General features: G+C 46.8%; 1 protein-coding gene across 4 annotated transcripts in view; it reads right to left on the bottom strand.

The window, feature by feature from the left end:
• The window catches only part of znf512b (zinc finger protein 512B), a 37,767-nt gene that overhangs the window by 5,059 nt on the left and 13,026 nt on the right, over positions 1-19,682 (bottom strand). Inside the window, exons 1-15 of one of the 4 annotated variants that reach the window (XM_068597279.1) lie at positions 19,625-19,670; positions 14,045-14,124; positions 13,733-13,861; positions 12,756-12,931; positions 12,346-12,650; positions 12,175-12,246; positions 10,403-10,537; positions 9,539-9,660; positions 8,334-8,426; positions 4,999-5,097; positions 3,674-3,910; positions 2,212-2,586; positions 1,539-1,640; positions 1,297-1,359; positions 828-926 (exon numbers count right to left, since the gene is read on the bottom strand). In XM_068597279.1, the coding sequence (XP_068453380.1) occupies positions 828-926; positions 1,297-1,359; positions 1,539-1,640; positions 2,212-2,586; positions 3,674-3,910; positions 4,999-5,097; positions 8,334-8,426; positions 9,539-9,660; positions 10,403-10,537; positions 12,175-12,246; positions 12,346-12,650; positions 12,756-12,931; positions 13,733-13,861; positions 14,045-14,124; positions 19,625-19,646 (2,109 nt within the window). In that variant the 5' untranslated portion in view covers positions 19,647-19,670. Of the gene's footprint in view, positions 1-827; positions 927-1,296; positions 1,360-1,538; positions 1,641-2,211; positions 2,587-3,673; positions 3,911-4,998; positions 5,098-8,333; positions 8,427-9,538; positions 9,661-10,402; positions 10,538-12,174; positions 12,247-12,345; positions 12,651-12,755; positions 12,932-13,732; positions 13,862-14,044; positions 14,125-14,535; positions 14,604-19,624; positions 19,671-19,682 lie in introns of those variants that run through there. The other 3 variants (XM_068597281.1, XM_068597278.1, XM_068597280.1) reach the window with 3 other exon arrangements.

The raw sequence follows: 19,682 nt of genomic DNA, 5'->3' as shown, positions 1-19,682 counted from the left end.
CTGTACTTCAGTAACTTCTGTACTTCAGTAACTTCTATACTTCAGTAACTTCTGTACTTCAGTAACTTCTGTACTTCAGTAACTTCTGTACTTCAGTACCTTCTGTACTTCAGTAACTTCTGTACTTCAGTAACTTCTGTACTTCAGTAACTTCTGTACTTCAGTACCTTGCCGTGTTTATTCCTAAACCTAATCAAGTATCTTTGATGTTTAAACCTAACAGAGTTTCCTGGGAAGACGGATGTTTATTTTGAAGCTGCAAATTGACACGTGTTGCTCGACTTTTATTGGAAAAAAAACTTACGGAAAATGAGAAGTAACTTTTTGTAAAATTTCAGAACTACAGAGATCAGTTCAACTTTAAAAAATAAATGTCTACTATGAGTGATCTTTTGCTAAGCCCCGCCTACTGATGCCACGCTACAATTAGTCCGCATGCAAGGGGCGGGGCATATTGAAGAGTCAATTAGTTAAGGTGCGCCACCGTGACTGAATCCAGTCATACGAGGCCCCTGAAGTCCTGTAAGATGTTCCTCACTTAGCATTTTAAACATTTTGAGGAGCAGGCTTTGACTTTGTGGCAACACACTGGATTAATCAACAAAGTCAATTATTGTGTCACACATTTTTCTGAGGTGTCAAGTTAAGCACTTGTTTGCACGACGCAGGCCTCACACCTCGTCATCTGTGGATATATATATACGTACAGAAAACATCTGAGGGTTTTACCGGATGTTAACGGGAATAAAAACTTGAGAGAGATTACTTTGGGTCATAACTATAAATAATACAGAGGTCTGTGAGGTCCGACGCTGAGACTGACGCACCTGCGAGTGCGTCTTGCTGATGTGGTACTTTACACCGCTCTCCGAGCTGAAGTCCTTCTGACAGATCAGACAAGTGTACTTTCCCAACTCTCCGCCACCCTGCAACACACACACACACACACACACACACACACAGTATGCGTGTTATCTCAGAACAATGTCCACAGCAGTACATGCAGCCGTGATGTAACATTGTTCTCATACTTTTTTTTCGGTTGCATTGCGTTGTGTTGATGCAATAACAACACAATGTTCAGCTATTTTAAATATGTATACATTTCCTGAACTGTAACGTCCTATTTAGAAGATAAACATGCACTTCTTTACTATTTTCATCGGGTTTTATTTCACATTTTACAACCAGATTTCATCTTTCGGGTGTTAACGAAAGTATAAATGTGGGTAAAATGTCAACGTGTGTGTGTGTGTGTGTGTTATTATTTCCTGTGCTGCAGGTGAGTGCTCATACCTGGCTGCAGTTGGCCAGGTGGGCTTTCAGTCCCGACACACTGGAGTACACAGCTTCACAGTTCTGAGACCAAACAGAGACCAACAAACTCACTCAGTCCATAATCCAGAGAGATTAACAGCCTGATATTCACACACCGAGTGCTCAATATGAAGAAGACGACGTATTCAAATCTGTGTTTAGCTTATTCAAAATGCGGGGAAGTCATTTTCTCTCCAGGTTAAAACAGCCGATGTTCTCACTTCGTTGATGCAGCAGATGAAGCCCTTCTCCTTCACTTGGTTCTTCCAGGTCTCTAAAAGCTCCTGGCTGAAGTTGGGGAGGCCCGGACGGGTGTAGTTTAACTTTGAAAGACAACACATACACTCTTACAATTTAAAACTTCAGATAGGCGTCACATTTACAACAGCATTGTTTGTGTGTTGACCCTTGTGATGGATTTTTTAATGAGTAACCCGAGCGGTGAACTCGGGTTCTGCAGGCGAAGCTAATATGATGTCTGTATAATACTCACAAAGAGCTCTTCCCCTGGAACAAACATGCACGTCTCCATGTTGTGTCACAACAATTAGCACCAATTAACTCATTTCACACGGGGATAATATTATCACATGATCTGTGTGGTAGGTATGACATTTTTTTCCGTCCATTTACGTAAATTTACGGACATTACGGCAGATTTGCACGGGACGAGGAATCCGAGGCGACCTGCAACGCCTATATATATATATATATATATATATATATATATATAAATAAAATATATATATATATATATATATAAAAATGGTCACTGAGCCAGCTGTATAGATTATCAGCTGATCGTCCTCCCCCATTCTTTGCGCGCGCTAATTAGCTCGCTCGCTAACAGCGAGCTAGGCACAAGTTTCCAGTATCCATGGCGCGCTCGCTCACCCTCTTGCTGTCCGGCACCAGGTCGTCCTTGATGCGCCGCTTGGTGCCCCAGTCTTTGGCCAGCTCGTCCTCGGCTATCTCCTGCAGGTGGAACACGGCCACCTGAGCCGACCGGCGCCTCACCCTGCCGCTCGGCGTCCGCTCGAAGTCGTCTCCCTGGCTGGCGCTCGGCGCCGCTCTCTCCTTGACGCGCTCGCGCTCCCTCTCCTTGTCCCCGGCTCCTCTCTCCTTCTCCTTGTCCCCGGCTCCTCTCTCCTTCTCCTTGTCCCCGGCTCCTCTCTCCTTCTCCTTGTCCCCGGCTCCTCTCTCCTTCTCCTTCTTCTCGGGCGGGCCGGGCTCCTTCTTCCCGAGCGATGGAGACTCCCCAGACGCCACCTGAAGGGGAGCGGAGAATGTTTTGTTCTCACGTCATTACAAAGGGGAAGCTTTTCATTTAATACATAACAATTCAGAACATTTCCTTTTTTTTCTCAATTGCAAATGTTGAGGAGGTTTCTAAAAGACAAATTAACTGCCACTCACAATTGTCACTAAAGTGTCTTTTAAAAGCTTAAAAACATTCAGTCATAGGTGATAAAACACTGCTTACATGTATCAGGACAACAGAAAGTCCTAAAACTACTTTGCAGCCAATTAAATAGCTTACAGGATATTGAACCTTTATTTCTTTATAACGCTTGTAACACTGGACTTGTTTCTTTGAGGGCTTGTATACAGACAGTACAGGTAATAAAGTAGTCCGTGAACACGACACATAAGTTTACAGATAATCACAATAACCTCCTGGTCACGGAGCAGGTCGGTTTATGGCGTTCTGCCCGGTTACGACTGCAGTTTGGGTTCATATCCCTGAGTGACGCTCTTCATCCTCTGAGGCTTCAGACGTCAGAGAGCAGCGGCTCCATCACGGAGACAATGAACGAAAAACACATTCAATTGAATTAACGAGGCCAGAAAGATGTTTTATTTTGAAAAATGCCCGGATGCACATTGACGCATGTAAAAAGGTCACGTGATACGTTGCAGCAAAAATAAAACACACTTATTCAGCGTAATTGTAAGCTGTATTTTTATGCACTTTAATTAAATTAGTTTTTATGCACTTTGCATTCGTTTGTATGCACTTTAGATTAGTTTTTATGCACTTTAGATTAGTTTTTATGCACTTTAGATTAGTTTTTATGCACTTTAGATTAGTTTTTATGCACTTTAGATTAGTTTTTATGCACGTTGCATTAGTTTGTATGCACAGTAACTTTGTTTTAATGCACTTTGCATTAGTTTTTATATACTTTACATTAGTTTTTATGTTGGTCGCATCACTTTTATTACGTGGTATTTATTGCTCCACACCCTGAAGGCCGGTCCGTGAACATATTGTCTGACAAGGAAATGGTCCGTGGCGCGAAAAGGTTATTTCCAGTGAAATCCAGTAAAGCAATGCTTCATCACACGCTCTCACCCGCTCTTTGCCGTTGTTGTTGTTGGTGTCGGTGACGACGTCCCTGTGGTTGGTGGCGGTCCCGGCGGCCGGGCAGTGTTCGGTACGCACGTGGTAATCCCGGCCGGCCTTGGAGTGGTAGGTCTTCCCACAGTGCTGGCACAGGAACACGGGCTGCCCGTCGTCACCGCTCTCCCTCCCGCAGCGCTTCTGGTGGTACTGGTAGCCCATCAGGCTGGAGAAGTGGACCGAACAGCCCTGCACGCGCGCGTGTGTGTGTGTGTGTGAAATAAAAAAGAGACAGAATGAAACGCACGTTAAAAGCAGGAGTGTGTGTGTGTGTGTGTGTGTGTGTGTGTGTGTGTGTGTGTGTGTCACAGGAGTCCGTCAAAGAGACGGACGAGTCAAGAGGAAGCTGCTCGTCTATCAGAGAGGACGTTGGTCCCAGTAGAGACTCCTCGTCTCCCTCTCGCTCTCTACTGGGAGCAATGGGAAGCAGAGTGTTGATGTACTTGTCTCCTTGTCTCCTTGTCTCTCTCCTTCTCTGTCTCTCTGTCCCCTTATCTCTTTATCTCTGTCTTTTCATCTCTATCTCTCTAGCTCCATATCTCTCTTTGTCTCTTTATCTCTCTCGCTCTTTCTCTCTGTCTCTTTTTCTTTGTCTCCTTATTACTTTATCTCTCCATCTCTCTCTCTATCCCTCTGCTTCCCTGTCTCTCTCTCCGTCTCTCCATCTCTCTGTCTCTCTCCATCGCTCCGTCTCTCTCACTCTCTCTCCATCTCTCTCTGTCTCTCCATCTCTCATTGTCTCTCTATCTCTTTATCTCTCTCTCTCTCTGTCTGTCCATCTCTCTCTCTGTCTCTCCATCTCTCTCTCTCTCTCTCTGTCTCTCCATCTCTCTCTCTCTCTGTCTCTCCATCTCTCTCTCACTCTCTCTCTCTCTCTCTCTCTCTCTCTCTCTCTCTCTCTCTCTCTCTCTCTCTCTGTCTCTTGTGACATCACGAGATGAGGGATAATCAATAAAGATAATCGCTGACCTCGTCATTAGCTGTAAATGTATTGGAATAGATTTTGGAACTTCTTATATTTGCTGCTCAAGAAAGAACATTTGTTTACAAACAAGAATAACAAATAAATATTGATTCCTTTGTTGAATAATTGTCTTTTTTCCTGACAAAATAATGAAAAAGCACTATCAATAAGAGGACTCGTACCGATACGACCCAGACGACGTCCCCTCAGGAGAGAGGGGACCGGGACGGGAAAAACTAGGAGTAAGGACGAAGGGAGCAAGACAAGGAAAGGACATGAAAGAGGAAGAGAAGGAGACAAAGGGAGAGTGTACCTCGCTAGGACACTTGATGCGTCCCATCTGTTTGAGAACTCGCCGCAGACGCTCCCTCTCCTCGTGCTTATCGCCCGTCTGGCGCTCGCTCCCCGAGGGCTGAGGGAGGAAGAGGGACAAGGAGGGGGAGAAGAGGAAGAGGGAGGAAGAGGAGAGGGAGAGGAAGATGTGAGAGGGAGAGAGAGAGGAAGAGAGAGGGAGAAAGAGGAAGATGTAAGAGGGAGAGAGAGGGAGAAAGAGGAAGAAGAAGGGGGAGGGAGGAAGAGGGAGGAAGAGGGAGAAAGAGGGGGAGAAGAGGAAGAGGGAGGAAGAGGAAAGGGAGAGGAAGATGTAAGAGGGAGAGCGAGGGAGAAAGAGGAAGAAGAAGGGGGAGGGAGGAAGAGGGAGGAAGAGGGAGAGAGAGGAAGAGAGAGAGGGAGGGAGAAAACAAGGAAGTACGAGAGGGAGAGAAAAAGGGAGGAAGAGGAAGAAAGAGAGAGAGGGGGAGGGAGACAGAGGGAGAGGAAGAGGGAGGGAGATAAAGAGGGAGGGAGAGAGAAGAAGAGGGAGAGAGAGGGAGAGAGAGAGAGGAAGAGGGAGAGAGAGAAGGAGAAAGAGGACAAACACAACGTCACATGATCGCATCCCACCACAACTCCTCCCCCTCTCTCCTCCTCTCTTAATAAAACAAAAAGGCAAACGGTGATGAAAATGTGTTTTCCATGTCGGGTTCACGAGGTTTTCACGGCGTGTTTACGACAACTGTCAAACTCCAGTTTCCACCGGCGCCTAAAACCCGGAGCCGAGACCGGAACAACAGATGGCGGGGCCGAGCCAGGGAGGAGAGACTGAAGGGAGAGGGAGGAGGGGGGGAGAGCTGGAGAGAGTCCCAGCGGGGGAGAACTTCATGCCTTGTTTTCCTCGCGCGTTAACACTCGAGGAGAAAGAGTCCATGAGATGACTGACAGACGCGGGGAAAGAAGGCGAGAAGACGCCGCTGTGAGCATGACGGCACGAAACCGCATCGGCATGTCTTCTTCATGAGAGACGGAGCGCTAACAGGAAGGGGGGGGGGGGGCGACATCATCGTCCGCCTCCACGAGACGGAAGAACAAACCGCTTCACTCAGAAGAGATAGAGAGAAGAAAAAACAAAAGCAGGAGAAATGAGGCATATAAATGTATCTACAGCGTATACACACACTTCTATATGAAGATATGAAGATGAAGCACAAACTGATGGTCATTTATTAATGGAAAACACAATATCTTCACCGCGCCTCCACCAGCAGCACCTCTGCAGGGACACCGTGTCCTCAGGTGACCGAGCGTCACTGCGATGGTGACTCCTCCCCCTCTGCAGCGCCGTTAGAGAATAAATGCCAAGCGCAAAAGACCTGATAATTTTTGTACACACATATATATGTATGTATGTATTATGTATGTATATATATATACATATATATAATTTCCTTAATATATTAGATTAAAAAACAATAAGTAGTTTGATTTATTAACTTGATATACAGGAGTTGTAATTATGATTCCTTCTGGTCTTTCTTTTTATTTTTTTTATTCCCATTGAAAGTTTTCAATGAAGAAGAAAAAAAAAATAAAATCACAATAAATGTTACTAATTTAACAGCTGAAAAAATATTATAATACATGCAGTGTATTTCTGAAAAAACATTACATTATAAAATATATATAACTTTTAATTATTAAAATTATTATTATTTGTTTAAATGATAAAATAGCTCTAACTTTGTGATTCTGTGCAGGCCAGCAGAGAAGGCCTCGCCGGCCCTGACGGCCCGCCGCTGATACACTTCATACACTTCCCTGCTGCACATTTTGCTGCGCGTGCATTCATTAATCTTTTATGATACTTTTTTTTGGGGGGGGGGACGGGCAGCGTTCAATTATTCATCAAACTTTCCCAGCAGCGCTGCTCCGACGCAGGAGTGTCACGATACCGTCTCGATGAAGCGCTCGGCTGTCATGAGGGGGGGGGGGGGGGGGGGGTGCAGGGAGAAACGTGAGCGCTCCGAGGACGAGGACACCGACCGCCGGCGCTTTCAAACGCACGGTCCTTCACGAGCTGTCGGATGTTTTGGAAGACGGGTCCGGCAGCTCGATGTCGGGATATGCGACGCAATGACGATGCGACATCGCTCGCGGGAAAAGACTCGTTAACCTTTGAGCGCGGGTCCGTGCACAGGACACCCATCACGGGTCTGACCGCCTCCTGCACGGGTGTCCTGCTTTTGGCGTCTATTAATAACTACGCTGTTCAGTGGGTCAGTGTGACAGTGGGGAAACATGAGATCCACAACGCATCCTCATCTGGACGACCGGGTGATGGTTTCTGGGGCCGAAGACCAGTTCAAAATGTGTTCAGAGAGACGCCGCATGCGGCTCGGGCTGTGGCAGCGACCTGTCAATCAAAGGTCCGGTTCTGGCGAGTGAAGCCGATGCAGAAGTGTCTTCGAAACTTGCATTCTCTCTCCTCAAGCGACTCCTCTGGTTGTATAGAAGCTAAGTCTAGGCTTCATGTGTTAAAGCTGCATTCTCTCTCCTGACCACCAGGGGGCGACTCCTCTGGTTGTATAGAAGTCTATGCGTCATGTGTTAAAGCTGCATTCTCTCTCCTGACCACCAGGGGCGACTCCTCTGGTTGTATAGAAGTATATGCTTCATGTGTTAAAGCTGCATTCTCTCTCCTGACCACTAGGAGGCGACTCCTCTGGTTGTATAGAAGTCTATGCTTCATCTGTTGAAGCTGCATTCTCTCTCCTGACCACCAGGAGGCGACTCCTCTGGTTGTATAGAAGTATATGCTTCATCTGTTGAAGCTGCATTCTCTCTCCTGACCACCAGGGGGCGACTCCTCTGGTTGTATAGAAGTCTATGCTTCATGTGTTAAAGTTGCATTCTCTCTCCTGACCACCAGGGGGCGACTCCTCTGGTTGTATAGAAGTATATGCTTCACATGTTAAAGCTGCATTCTCTCTCCTGACCACCAGGAGGCAACTCCTCTGGTTGTATAGAAGTCTATATAAATGACTCTACTTCTCTCTTGATGTATTCCCTCAGTAAACATTGTAAACATGAGTTTATGTCTAAATCTCTAGTTTCAAGTCTTCTTCTATACAGCATGATGTTCATTTAGTCAAACAGACCACAAAGCAGGAGACGCTTTAGGGGCGGGGCTACTAGGTGATTGACAGGTCGACAGGTCTCTCCATCACATTCTCAAGGCTTCACATCGGCCCACCAGCCACTGCTGATATGCAGTCAATGCAGCAGAGCCTCCATGTTGCTGTTCACCACCGTGTCAAAGTCTCTCCTTCGTACCTTGGTGCTGTGTTCGGCCATGGTGTGGTAGTTGAGGCCGGCCTTGGACCTGAACTGTTTGTGGCACTGCTGGCACTTCAGGGCATCCTGGAGCTGCAGGGGTTAAAAGGCCAAAGAGGGGGATCAAATTACATTTCTCTCAACGAGTAACCCAACTATTGCTGCCTGTGCTCTTTATTGGATCCATCAATATCGCACTCTGCCGCTCGTAACCCAATCGAGGTTGTTGTTAGTGCGCAATTTTGGTGGAAACAAAGGACAAAAATGCCACATCAATCAACTTTTGGGAAGCAGAAAAAAAAGCAATTTTTACACCAATTTAACACTTTTTTTTTTGGTTTGTGGGCGACCCTCCCCCGCCTCAGTGTATTGATTTAGAGACAGAGGGGTGTTTCCACGGTGGTAATGCGGTGATTCTGTCATCGCTTTACGGCGGACTGTCACTTTAATAGAGTCACACGGAGCCGTCAGAACAGCTGCAGGAGCCTGGAGGGCCACCGCGCCGCTCCAGCTGGCTGGTCCTCTGGAGCGCCTCCATTATAATGTCCCCCCCCCCCCGCCTCGTTTATTACCGCTGTTCACCAACCGCCGAGTGCAACGCACACAGACCCGACAGGAGTGCACGGTGTCCTTTCCCCTTTTGATCCGCTTCCACCGATATTAGCTTTCACGTCGGCGAGCGGATGATATCGAAAGGAGAACGCTGCGCCGCCGCCCGGTGTTATTTTCTGCAGCCGTCCGATCAATACCGTTCCTGTAAAGGCTCCCTGGACTCTGCACAGCGGAGAGGTGTCTCATAACGTCGCAGTGAAAGTATAAAGTGCAGCTCTTAGGAGTTGAGGGAGAGCTTTGTTTCATACTCGGAAGGAAAAACACAAAAAACACGTATATGACGAGGTGGAAACTGTGTTGTTTTTCAACGGTGGTGGTTTGACACACATTTTACTGTGAACCATCACAGTGTGAAATACAGGTTTACTGTTGATCGCTAACCGCTGATGTTCAGTAAAATATGCGGTCAGGACGTCGGCATTCATGCTTTTCTCGTCTCTGATATCGTTACGCTGTAAACAACCAATCTGTGTTTCATGCTTTGGCCCCTTAAGGGTATAAACTGGTCTGACAGGAGAACAACCTTCTCCGACGAGCTCTGTTAGAAGCCCCGCCCCCTCCCAGTCTGATGGACGCCGGCACCTCCCACTGACCTTCTGGCAGATCTCCATGTGTTTCTTGAGGCCGTGGATCGTTTTCCTGGTGACGATGGAGCAGGTGGGACACACCACCTCCCCTCGCTCGTGGATCGCCTGCTGCCATTGGGTGTCGGCACCTTTGGAACACACACGTGAAACCAGTATTACGACTGGTACGTAAAAACCCACTTACTTTTACATTTACTTATCAAACATATTAATAAATTGACGATTTCTTTTTTTTTTCCTATATTTTTTCCCCATAAACTAAATTGTTTTTAAGTTTCTCTGTTATTTTCAACCTGTCTCTGACACAAGGTGTCAGCATTTCAACCATAAACCCCAGCAGGTATCTACATGTCATTCTGAATTATACGTTACTTTACTTTATCCATCGCACAAAGTATTAAAACAGCGACGGAAAGTTGGAGCCTTTTAAGTTATTCTTTGGAAAAATATCATCATAGTCCTGCAACAATTAGTCAATTAAACCAATAGCTGATTAGCTGAATATCAATGTTGCAACTGTTTTGATGACAAAATGTACAATGCCAGTGTTTTAAATTGCCAAATGTTCAGTGGTTCTATTCATCAAACGTGAGGTTTTGTTTATGATCTCTTTTCTTATTTCATTATAATTGAAAATCGTTGGGGTTTGGAATTGTTTTTAAACATTTTTCACTATTTCATGAAATAATTGATTGACAAAATAACCGAAACACTGTTGAATAACAAAAAATAATAATATTCTGTGGTGGATTTTCAAAGGTGTACTTTTAGTTCGTAAAAAAAAGAGAAGAGTTTTGTAGAGAAATGACCAGATATTTGTACGGCTATCACTGGTAACATGTCTGTTATAAAAAAGATGTCTGTGTTCACCCGAGCCGGTTGCAGCTGGATCTTTCTTGGAGGACTGACTTGAAGTCGGTCTTCTCTGGGGCTCCTCGCTGAACCCACTCCCCTCCGATCTCTTCGCACGGCCCGCCTTCAGCTTCTCCTCCACCTTAGTCATACCTGCAACACACACAGGTAAAGTGAGAGATAGAAGCACAAAGGCAAAGATGGAGGACGATGAAACGAGAGAAGAAAAATATATATATATATAAATAAGTTGGTACTGGATATGAAAAAAAAGAGGAAGTTGTTTTGAGTTTGACTGAATCAGTGACAGATGGGCTGAAAGAGAGCAGGAGAGAGCAGTCCTGCAATCTGTGGTTGGATTGTTTGATAAGTGGTGATAAGTAGTTTACAGCCCGGCTATATGAGTCACGAGACATTTTCAGCATGTGAATGAGACAGAAAGAGAGAAAAGAGAGACGCTGGGAAAAATCGGTGTGTGTGTGTATGCGATGTCTGCGTGGTGTGTTCAAAGACCAAGCGCCATTGATCGGCAGCAGTGGGGGGAACACTCACAATCACTCGCAGAGGCGCTCACACAATGTCGTTCAGCTCTTCTGAACGAGCCCATAACGCAAAAATCCTCAAAACCTCTCCACGTGTGGACATGAAGGGCTCGTTCTGAGCTCACCGAAACAAAACTACCTGCACACTGATAAAAACACGGCTATGAGTACACTCTGGATGCGAGTCGCTAAAACATCGGCATTTCACAGAAGGAGAGAAAACATTGCAAGTAGTTTAGCTTAGCCTTCCGCTAACCACCTTAGCCGAGAGATGAAGAAATGGCCTGCTGTTGGGCTTTTTGTTTCGTAACCAGTGTAGCATGAAAGCACGGCGGGATTACCAAGCCAACTAGCAGACAGCTAGCTACTTTGTTAGCTTGCTAATTCCACCATGCTTTTGTGCTACATTTCCTTCACTGTGACAACAGAGTGTGAATGAAGCATTTTAATAATTTAGCTGCTGGCTAGTTAGGTAGCTACTTTGCTGATTCCATTATGCTTTTCTGGCCCGCTCCTCACCGCTAGGAGACTACAAGTTTCTCCTAATATATATCTTCAGTCTCCAGGACCGAGAACTTTACTTTAAAAAGTTAACATTAACCAACAGCACCGTATTGGCTGACCCCTACGCCGCCGGGAGGAGAGCAGGTGGCTCTGTAGACTAGCTAACTAACTGGCAGGCTCTGTAGATGGGCAAGCTACCAAGCTAACTGGTCGGCTGTGTAGATGGGCAAGCTACGTAGCTAACTGGTCGACTGTGTAGATGGACAAGCTACCTAGCTAACAGGCCGGATCTGTGGCTGGACAAGCTACCTAGCTAACTGGTTGGCTCTGTAAATGGACAAGCTACCGAGCTAACTGGTCGGTTCTGTAGATGGACAAGCTACCTAGCTAACAGCATTCCTCTCCGGAGCTCCCGCCTGCTCTCCTCCAGCGAAGTAGTCTACCGGCGGCATAAAGGGTTGGCTAATACGATCCTGTTGGTTAATGTGGGTTAATGTGCAAACTTGTATTATAAAAAAACAAGCCAACAAAACTTGCTAGCAAGCGTTAACTAACGTGCTCAGATAATTATTCCACCTCCACAAACGCTCCACTCACAAAAAATACGTCATCATCTTTACTATTTTCCATTTCTGCCAATGAATCCCCCGAAATCCTTGACGCCAGCACTTTAATATCACATCCACAGGAGCTCACTTGATTACATCATTCTCTGTCAACAACAGACATTTTTTTGGCATTCACCTTTCAGTCCGAATGTTCCAGATATCGAGGGCTGCTCTCCGGTGAACTTCTTCGGTGTTTTCTGCTTCCGTCCTGGCTCAAGAGAGAAGGACCGGTCAAACACATACGAAGCGTATATACAGAATGAGAGAGCACGTGGTCCATCACCAAAGATACACGCCGTGATCTTACTGTGCCTCATTCGCTCCGGGTCTTCGTCGTGGAAGGACGCGGGGAGGCTGTCGGCATCGCTGTCGCTGCCCTCCGCATCGGACGACGCGCTGTGGGACTGCTGGGAGTGCTGGGACGGAGGCTGGACCGGCGGAGGATGGTGGATCTGCTGCTGCTGCTGCTGCTGCTGCGGAGGCTGACTGTGGCCGTGCGGTTTCCTCTCGCTCCTCTGGTGGGCCAGCTCGCCGTTGTGAGAGGGCGTGGACGCCTCGTGGGTCTTTTTCACTTTGAAGAACACGGGGGAGGGCGGGCTGTTCTCCATGGGCCTGAACACGCGAACCGAGGGGAAGAGAAGATTTGCGCCGTCAGCATTACGACGTTAGTTTACGTGGGTGGTACATTTTTTTTTGGAGCTCCAAAATCCCAGTCACCTTTTCTTGGCGTTGGACTTGACGGGGGCCTTGTGGAGCTTGGGCTGCTCGTCCTTGGGCTCCATACTGACCCTGTCGGTGTGGTTCCACAGCTTGTGCTTCTGCAGACGCACCTTTGTGGCAAACACCGCCTCGCAGTAGGGACAGCCATGACTCAGCTTCTCGGCTACGGGGGCCTGGTACAAACACAGACATGGGGAGGATTTAAAGGACGCTGCCTTCCCTCACGCAAAACAAAACAACAGTGGGCAGCTGTTACTGGACGGCTCTCGAAGCAGCCATGTGTGGGCCAGTGACTATGTTTACCTGCACACTCATATTCCCCCATTATTCTGAATTTGATGTGGCTTACGTCATTTTCTGATTGAGACGTGTGATGTTATTAGTAGCATTCTTTTGGGCATGCATACAGCTCATTCAGAATATGCATCCTCCTGTTCACGACCAACCGGCCGAAGGAAGAGTTGCATGCTCAAAAAAGAAAAAGCCCACACTTCTATGAAAGCAAAAAGAAGCGAGCAAAAAGAAGCGAGCAAAAAGAAGCGAGCAAAAGAGAAGACGTCTCCTGCCGACACACGTTTCCATATTCTGACGCGACGTGCAACGTCAAACACAACCGAGAATGGCGTCCGCGCAGGGACTCGCCGGCCTCTGCGGTTACGTTAAACGGAATCTGCACAGTTGCGTGTCAACGGGAATAAAAGTGGAATATTACAGCTTAGTGGGAATATCACTTTTTTTTGGGAATGAGGGCACAAAGAAACGGAATATTTGGTGCACGTAAACGTAGTCAAGGATCGCTAAACATTCAGGGTGCGAGTACCTTTGAGTTATCTGGACGTTTAAACCCTGATGGAAACTAACCGCACGGGTGATTTGATGACTTTCTTCAAATATCTGTACTGTGATCAAGACTACTCTGAAGCACAAGGTGGAAATAGCCACAGAACAGGAAAGAACAGAGGTTAGTGACTCACCCCCTGGCAGCGTTGATAGTGGTACTTGACGCCATAGATGCTGGGAAACTCTAACCAGCAGCCCGAACACGGACACTTAACCCTGGAGCGCCGCTTAAACTCTTCCTTCCATTGTTCTATCATATGGGCCTGCTCGGGGGGGAGGGGGTGAGGAGGAGAGAGTTCAATGCATGCACGGATTATCGCTAGAACTGTACTGTATATGGCGTGCATATTATATTCATGGGGAGCGGCCTACTCTGCAGGAAAAAAAAATAAAAAAATGAAGCCCACTTCAAAACACCCACACAGTTCAAAGAGAGAGATACTCACGGGGATGCTTCTCAGTTCCTGCACTTCTGCTTTGGGGCGACCTTTCCTCTTCCCCTCTGCTGGCTCATCACACACCGGACCTGGTATAATAAGAGAGAGAGGGAGAGAGAGAGTTAGCGCTTAGTGCTTCATATTTGCGGAAGATAAATAGTCATTAATTCTTTGTATTAGCACTTTTTGGATGCGTTTCTTGACATTTTCGTGAGCTTCGGTGAAATATCCTTTTTAAAAAATAACCTGAATCCACTTGCATATTCAAGCTAAATACATGACACGGACACATGCATAGGTTTGAACCTTAATTAGATGTCCTCCTGCATTGTGGGATGAACAGAGAGAGAGAGAAAGTAGAGAGGGCAGTGCAGGTGAAGGGCTTCTGCGCAGCCAAGTAGATCTGCTATAAATCGCTAGCGGCCTCTGTGAACCTCTGACACAGCACTCGGCAGACCGACTACCTCTCTCTTTCTGTCTCTCCCTCCCCTTTTCCTCACCTCATATCTCGTTTTTCTCTCTCCTCGCCTTCCCATTTTCCCTCCAAACACCCTTCCCGATCTTTCTCCACGCCAACTTCGCAGGAGCTGCTCATTAGCGCTCTCGTCTCTGCTGCCATGAGACCTCTGCGCTATCCGCCCTGCGCACTATTCCCTCCGTACAGTGCCGCTTGAGAAAAGTAAAGGGGGAAGGGAGGGGAAGATGGAGGGGAGCCGAGGACGAGTGTGAGCTTGTGGAGGAAGAAGGAGGGGAGGGGAGGATGCTGAGGGAGAGAATTGCAGGGGCAGAGGACTTCTTCCTCTGACCAAGCAGAATTTCTGAATGACAGTGCTGCAGGTCGTCCTCTGCTCCTCAGAGCGACACATCTCTACACGCGCTCTCGACTCCCCGGCATTGATCCGGCGAGACCGGATAGCGGCGGCAGAAAAAGACGAAGGCGGGCGGGGAGAGACGGGGGCGCCGCTTCAGTCATATCAGATGTGGAGAATGTCAACGGGAAACTCCTTTGAAGTAGACATGATAGGCGTTTGTTGTGAAGTGCGGCAGTGGTCTTGAATCACGCTGAAGAATATTGCTTGTGTGTTCCAAAACCCAAATGATCTAGTATGCCAGGAAAAGATTGAATTTGTCGCAATATGGCAACAAAAATACCAGGATGTCCTGCATCTGGTTGCATTTTGTAGTATGCAGGCCAGCATGCTTTTCTGACCCACAATCATTTGCATAACAGATACATGAGCAAGAGGGTCAAAGTTCAGGTGCAACCTCCGGTTCTGAAAAATTAAGCCAGTGTGTAAAAGCTGCGTTATCTCTCCTGACCAAGTCTATGCTTCATGGGTTAAAGCTGTGTTCTCTCTCCTGACCACCAGGGGGCGACTCCTCTGGTTGTATAGAAGTCTATGCTTCATGGGTTAAAGCTGTGTTCTCTCTCCTGACCACCAGGGGGCGACTCCTCTGGTTGTATAGAAGTCTATGCGTCATGGGTTAAAGCTGCATCCTCTCTACTGACCACCAGGGGCTGACTCCTCTGGTTGTATAGAAGTCTATGCGTCATGTGTTAAAGCTGCATTCTCTCTCATGACCACCAGGGGGCGACTCCTCTGGTTGTATAGAAGTCTATATAAATAACTCTACTTCTCTCTTGATGTATTCCCTCAGTTAACATTTTAAACATGAGTTTATGTCTCAATCTCTAGTTTCAAGTCTTCTTCTATACAACATGATGTTCATTTAGTACATTATGGTCTGTTGGAGTCAAAGCAGGGGACGCTTTAGGGGCGGGGCGACAAAGTAAGGGAACAGGTCTCTGCGGCGTCCCTATGTCACTCTTTCACAGTCTAAATATGGTCCAACTTCTATACAACCAGAGGAGTTGCCCCCTGATGGACATTAGAGAGAATGCAGCTGCAAGACACTTCAGCATTGGCTTCAGGTTTTAGAAGCGCCTGGTCCCAAATGAATGCATACTGCATGCATAAGTACATACTTTGTAAGGGCAGCTGCAGTAAAAGTTTAAAAAAAAAAAAGGAAAAAGAATAGGAAAAGTATTCGATTTTGGAACGCAGCTCGTGTCCGCCAACTGCTTTCTTCTCATTGACGAGCAGCGACAGGATGCACACGCCTGCTGCAGCTCATTTGCGGCGGATCGGAGCAAGTCCTCAACAGAGTGCCGACGAGGATTATAGAAAACTAGTTGGAGGGATTTTTGCCATCACCACTCAAACAACAACGACAGAAAATAGCCCCCCGAAAAACATCTCTCATCCGGTGACGTCTATGTGAATAAAAACACAATCCAGCGCTAACCTGCCGTGACCTCCGCTCGGTTTTTTATTACACAGTATCAACTTTCTCCTTCTCCCCTCACCTGTCTTTACGTTTCCTCACCGGAGTGCCGACACTAAACGCGCGGCGACGGATTACAGGTAATCTTTTACTTTCGGTGTCGCCCATAATAAAAAGGTGGGAAAGAAAAACATGAAGCGAGGCTGAACTGAGATTGAACGAGACACAGTGAAGTGACGCTGGGGCTGTGTTTTGGGGACACAACCAGGGGAAAAAAAGAGAGAAAAAAACGCAAGTTAGACACAAAACAAGTACACAAAACCATTACCGCTCGGTGGGATGTGTGCGCATAGATATGAGTGTATTAATATTCTCCAGGCAGGCAGAGCATTTCTCTGTTAGCTGTCTGGTAGCAGCTGGGGAGGCGACGCAGTCGAACGCTGCAGCTCTTGTGCCGAGGAGGAAATTGAGCGCGCATGCTAATTCCTGTCTTAGAAAATAAAAGGTCTCGCAAAAAAAGAAAGGCGTAATTAATGAATTCTGCTCTTGGGGAAAGATACGTTCTTGTTGCTATGGGAATAAGACCCACTTGTCTTAGTTACCATTATCAGAGGCCTCGTTCAGGCAGGCGGGACTATTAGGACCGACACACAGAGGGCCGCAATGCACATGGACACGCACACACACACACACACACGTACACACACACACAAGTACAGGAAGCACAGGTGCAAATGGATCTGTAAAAAAATTAATATATTGCAGCAGACTGTGTCCCCTGGTGTTGAAATATGCAAATATATTTTAAAAAACATGTCCAGTATCTTTTACTTTGCTCCGCTTGAGTAAAGGGAAGCACACGGTGAAGCCCGTGCTGAAGCTGCATTCTCTCTAACGGCCACCAGGGGGCGACTCCTCTGGTTGTATAGAAGTCCATGCTTCATGTGTTAAAGCTGCATTCTCTCTCCTGACCACCAGGGGGCGACTCCTCTGGTTGTATAGAAGTATATGCGTCATGTGTTAAAGCTGCATTCTCTCTCCTGACCACCAGGGGGCGACTCCTCTGGTGGTATAGAAGTCCATGCTTCATGTGTTAAAGCTGCATTCTCTCTCCTGACCACCAGGGGGCGACTCCTCTGGTTGTATAGAAGTCTATGCTTCATGTGTTAAAGCTGCATTCTCTCTCCTGACCACCAGGGGGCGACTCCTCTGGTTGTATAGAAGTCTATGCTTCATGTGTCAAAGCTGCATTCTCTCTCCTGACCACCAGGGGGCGACTCCTCTGGTTGTATAGAAGTCTATGCTGAATGTGTTAAAGCTGCATTCTCTCTCCTGACCACCAGGGGGCGACTCCTCTGGTTGTATAGAAGTCTATGCCTCATGTGTTAAAGCTGCATTCTCTCTCCTGACCACCAGGGGGTGACTCTTCTGGTTGTATAGAAGTATATGCTTCATGTGTTAAAGCTGCATTCTCTCACCTGACCACCAGGGGGCTACTCCTCTGGTTGTATAGAAGTATATGCGTCATGTGTTAAAGCTGCATTCTCTCTCCTGACCACCAGAGGGCGACTCCACTTGGTTGTATAGAAGTCTATGCCTCATTTGTTAAAGCTGCATTCCTGACCACGAGGGGTGACTCCTCTGGTTGTATAGAAGTCCATGCTTCATGTGTTAAAGCAGCATTCTCTCTCCTGACCACGGGGGGGGGGGGGGGGCGACTCCTCTGGTTGTATAGAAGACTATGCCTCATGTGTTAAAGCTGCATTCTCTCTAATGGCCATCGGGGGGCGACTCCTCTGGTTGCAATCATAAAGTCTGATTGTCTAGAAAAGCATCCTACTTTTCACTCTGTGATATTTATAGAGGGCTGCAGGGATGACGTATCTTTCCACTGGATTTGGAATTTTTGCGGCAAACAGAAGTTCATAATAAACTTATATTACTTCATAAGCATGAACGCAATCGGCAGCAGTAAAAAGTGTTTGGGCTGAGCAACTTATTGAATCTGATTTTGCTATTATGACACCTTCTTAGATTTTGGATATCGTAATGTGGCACACCTGGTTTTGAAGGTTGCATGGCAGCAAATTGTAAAAGCAAGTTTTATTATTTGCCTTTAACAACTCAATCATCATACCCAAATTACTGTTGGATATTTTTCAAAAATCTCACTGTGTAAATTTAGTAAAGGAAAATCCCTCTTGAATATGTTTGATTTTACTCTTTTTCCATCTAAACCAGTGTATTTAACCTTTTAACCACTTTTACAGCATATTTTGACTTCATTTTGCTCGGCTAAATATGTCCTATCCATTACTCCCAAAGTTTGGTTGCAAAAAAACAAAACAAAACAGTAAGATGGCAACAACCAAAATGCCCAAACTACGTCCGCTTCTTCTCCACGATGTTTCGAAAACAGATTCTGGCGCCGAGCAATCGCAACCATTGTCTCGGTGCGAAACAAAGCGGCTGCATTGTGTCGAGTGGAGAGGCCGGTTTCTCTCGGCACGGGACCACGGGGATAAAAACAGCTGTTCGATAATGTCAAACCATGACTCATGGCTCTCACAGCTGTCTGCAACTGTTGCTCCACACGGAAGAGAAGAAGAAGAACAGACGAGAAGCGAGAAGAAGAAGAAGAAGAAGAAGAAGAACCCAGGGACCCAGGAGTGTTGGCAGCTGCCGAATGATCTCAAATAACCTCCAACTTCTCCTAGCTACGCCTGCAACTGCTCCCCCTGAGTGCAAGGGTGCACACACACACAAGCACACACACACACAAACACACACACACACACACACACAAGCACACACAGAGAACAGTCATTTGTTTTCCTCGACAAACACTCACACAGGAGCCTTTGTCTGCGACTGCACAGTGGGTGTTTTGGACATACTGTAGATTAGAGAGCGACGACGCACACAGACGCACACAGACACACACGAACACCGCTCGCCGCTGACACAACTCCACGGAAAGAAGACACGACTTTGCCACTTCCTCAAACCCAACGGGTGGAGAATTTGATCCGGCTGGACGGCCGCACAACCGGGCGGAGTGAAAACAACCTCTTTTAACTAATGTGTAAGCTGGAATGGTCTACTGGAAGTTTATTCATTGTGTGTTTTACTTCTCCACGACGTTTACTGGCACGTCAGCACTTCAACACACACACACACACACACCTTCTGCTGCTACATCCCATTTTCCTACATGTTATTTGTCATCCTGAGCTCTCATTCTCTCTCTCTCTCTCTCTCTCTCTCACACACAGAGTACAAACCTTCCTATCACATACGCACCTCTCTTTGACGATGTCCCCATAACTCCCTCCCAGTCGGGCCTGATTCCAGACAGTGA

Source organism: Clinocottus analis, unplaced genomic scaffold, assembly GCF_023055335.1.
Source record: "Clinocottus analis isolate CAN_PGR_092001 unplaced genomic scaffold, fCliAna1.0.p SCAF_4, whole genome shotgun sequence".
Taxonomy (NCBI): Eukaryota; Metazoa; Chordata; class Actinopteri; order Perciformes; family Cottidae; genus Clinocottus; species Clinocottus analis.
Note: the sequence above shows the minus strand (reverse complement) of the source record. Positions and strands in the feature narration are given on the sequence as shown.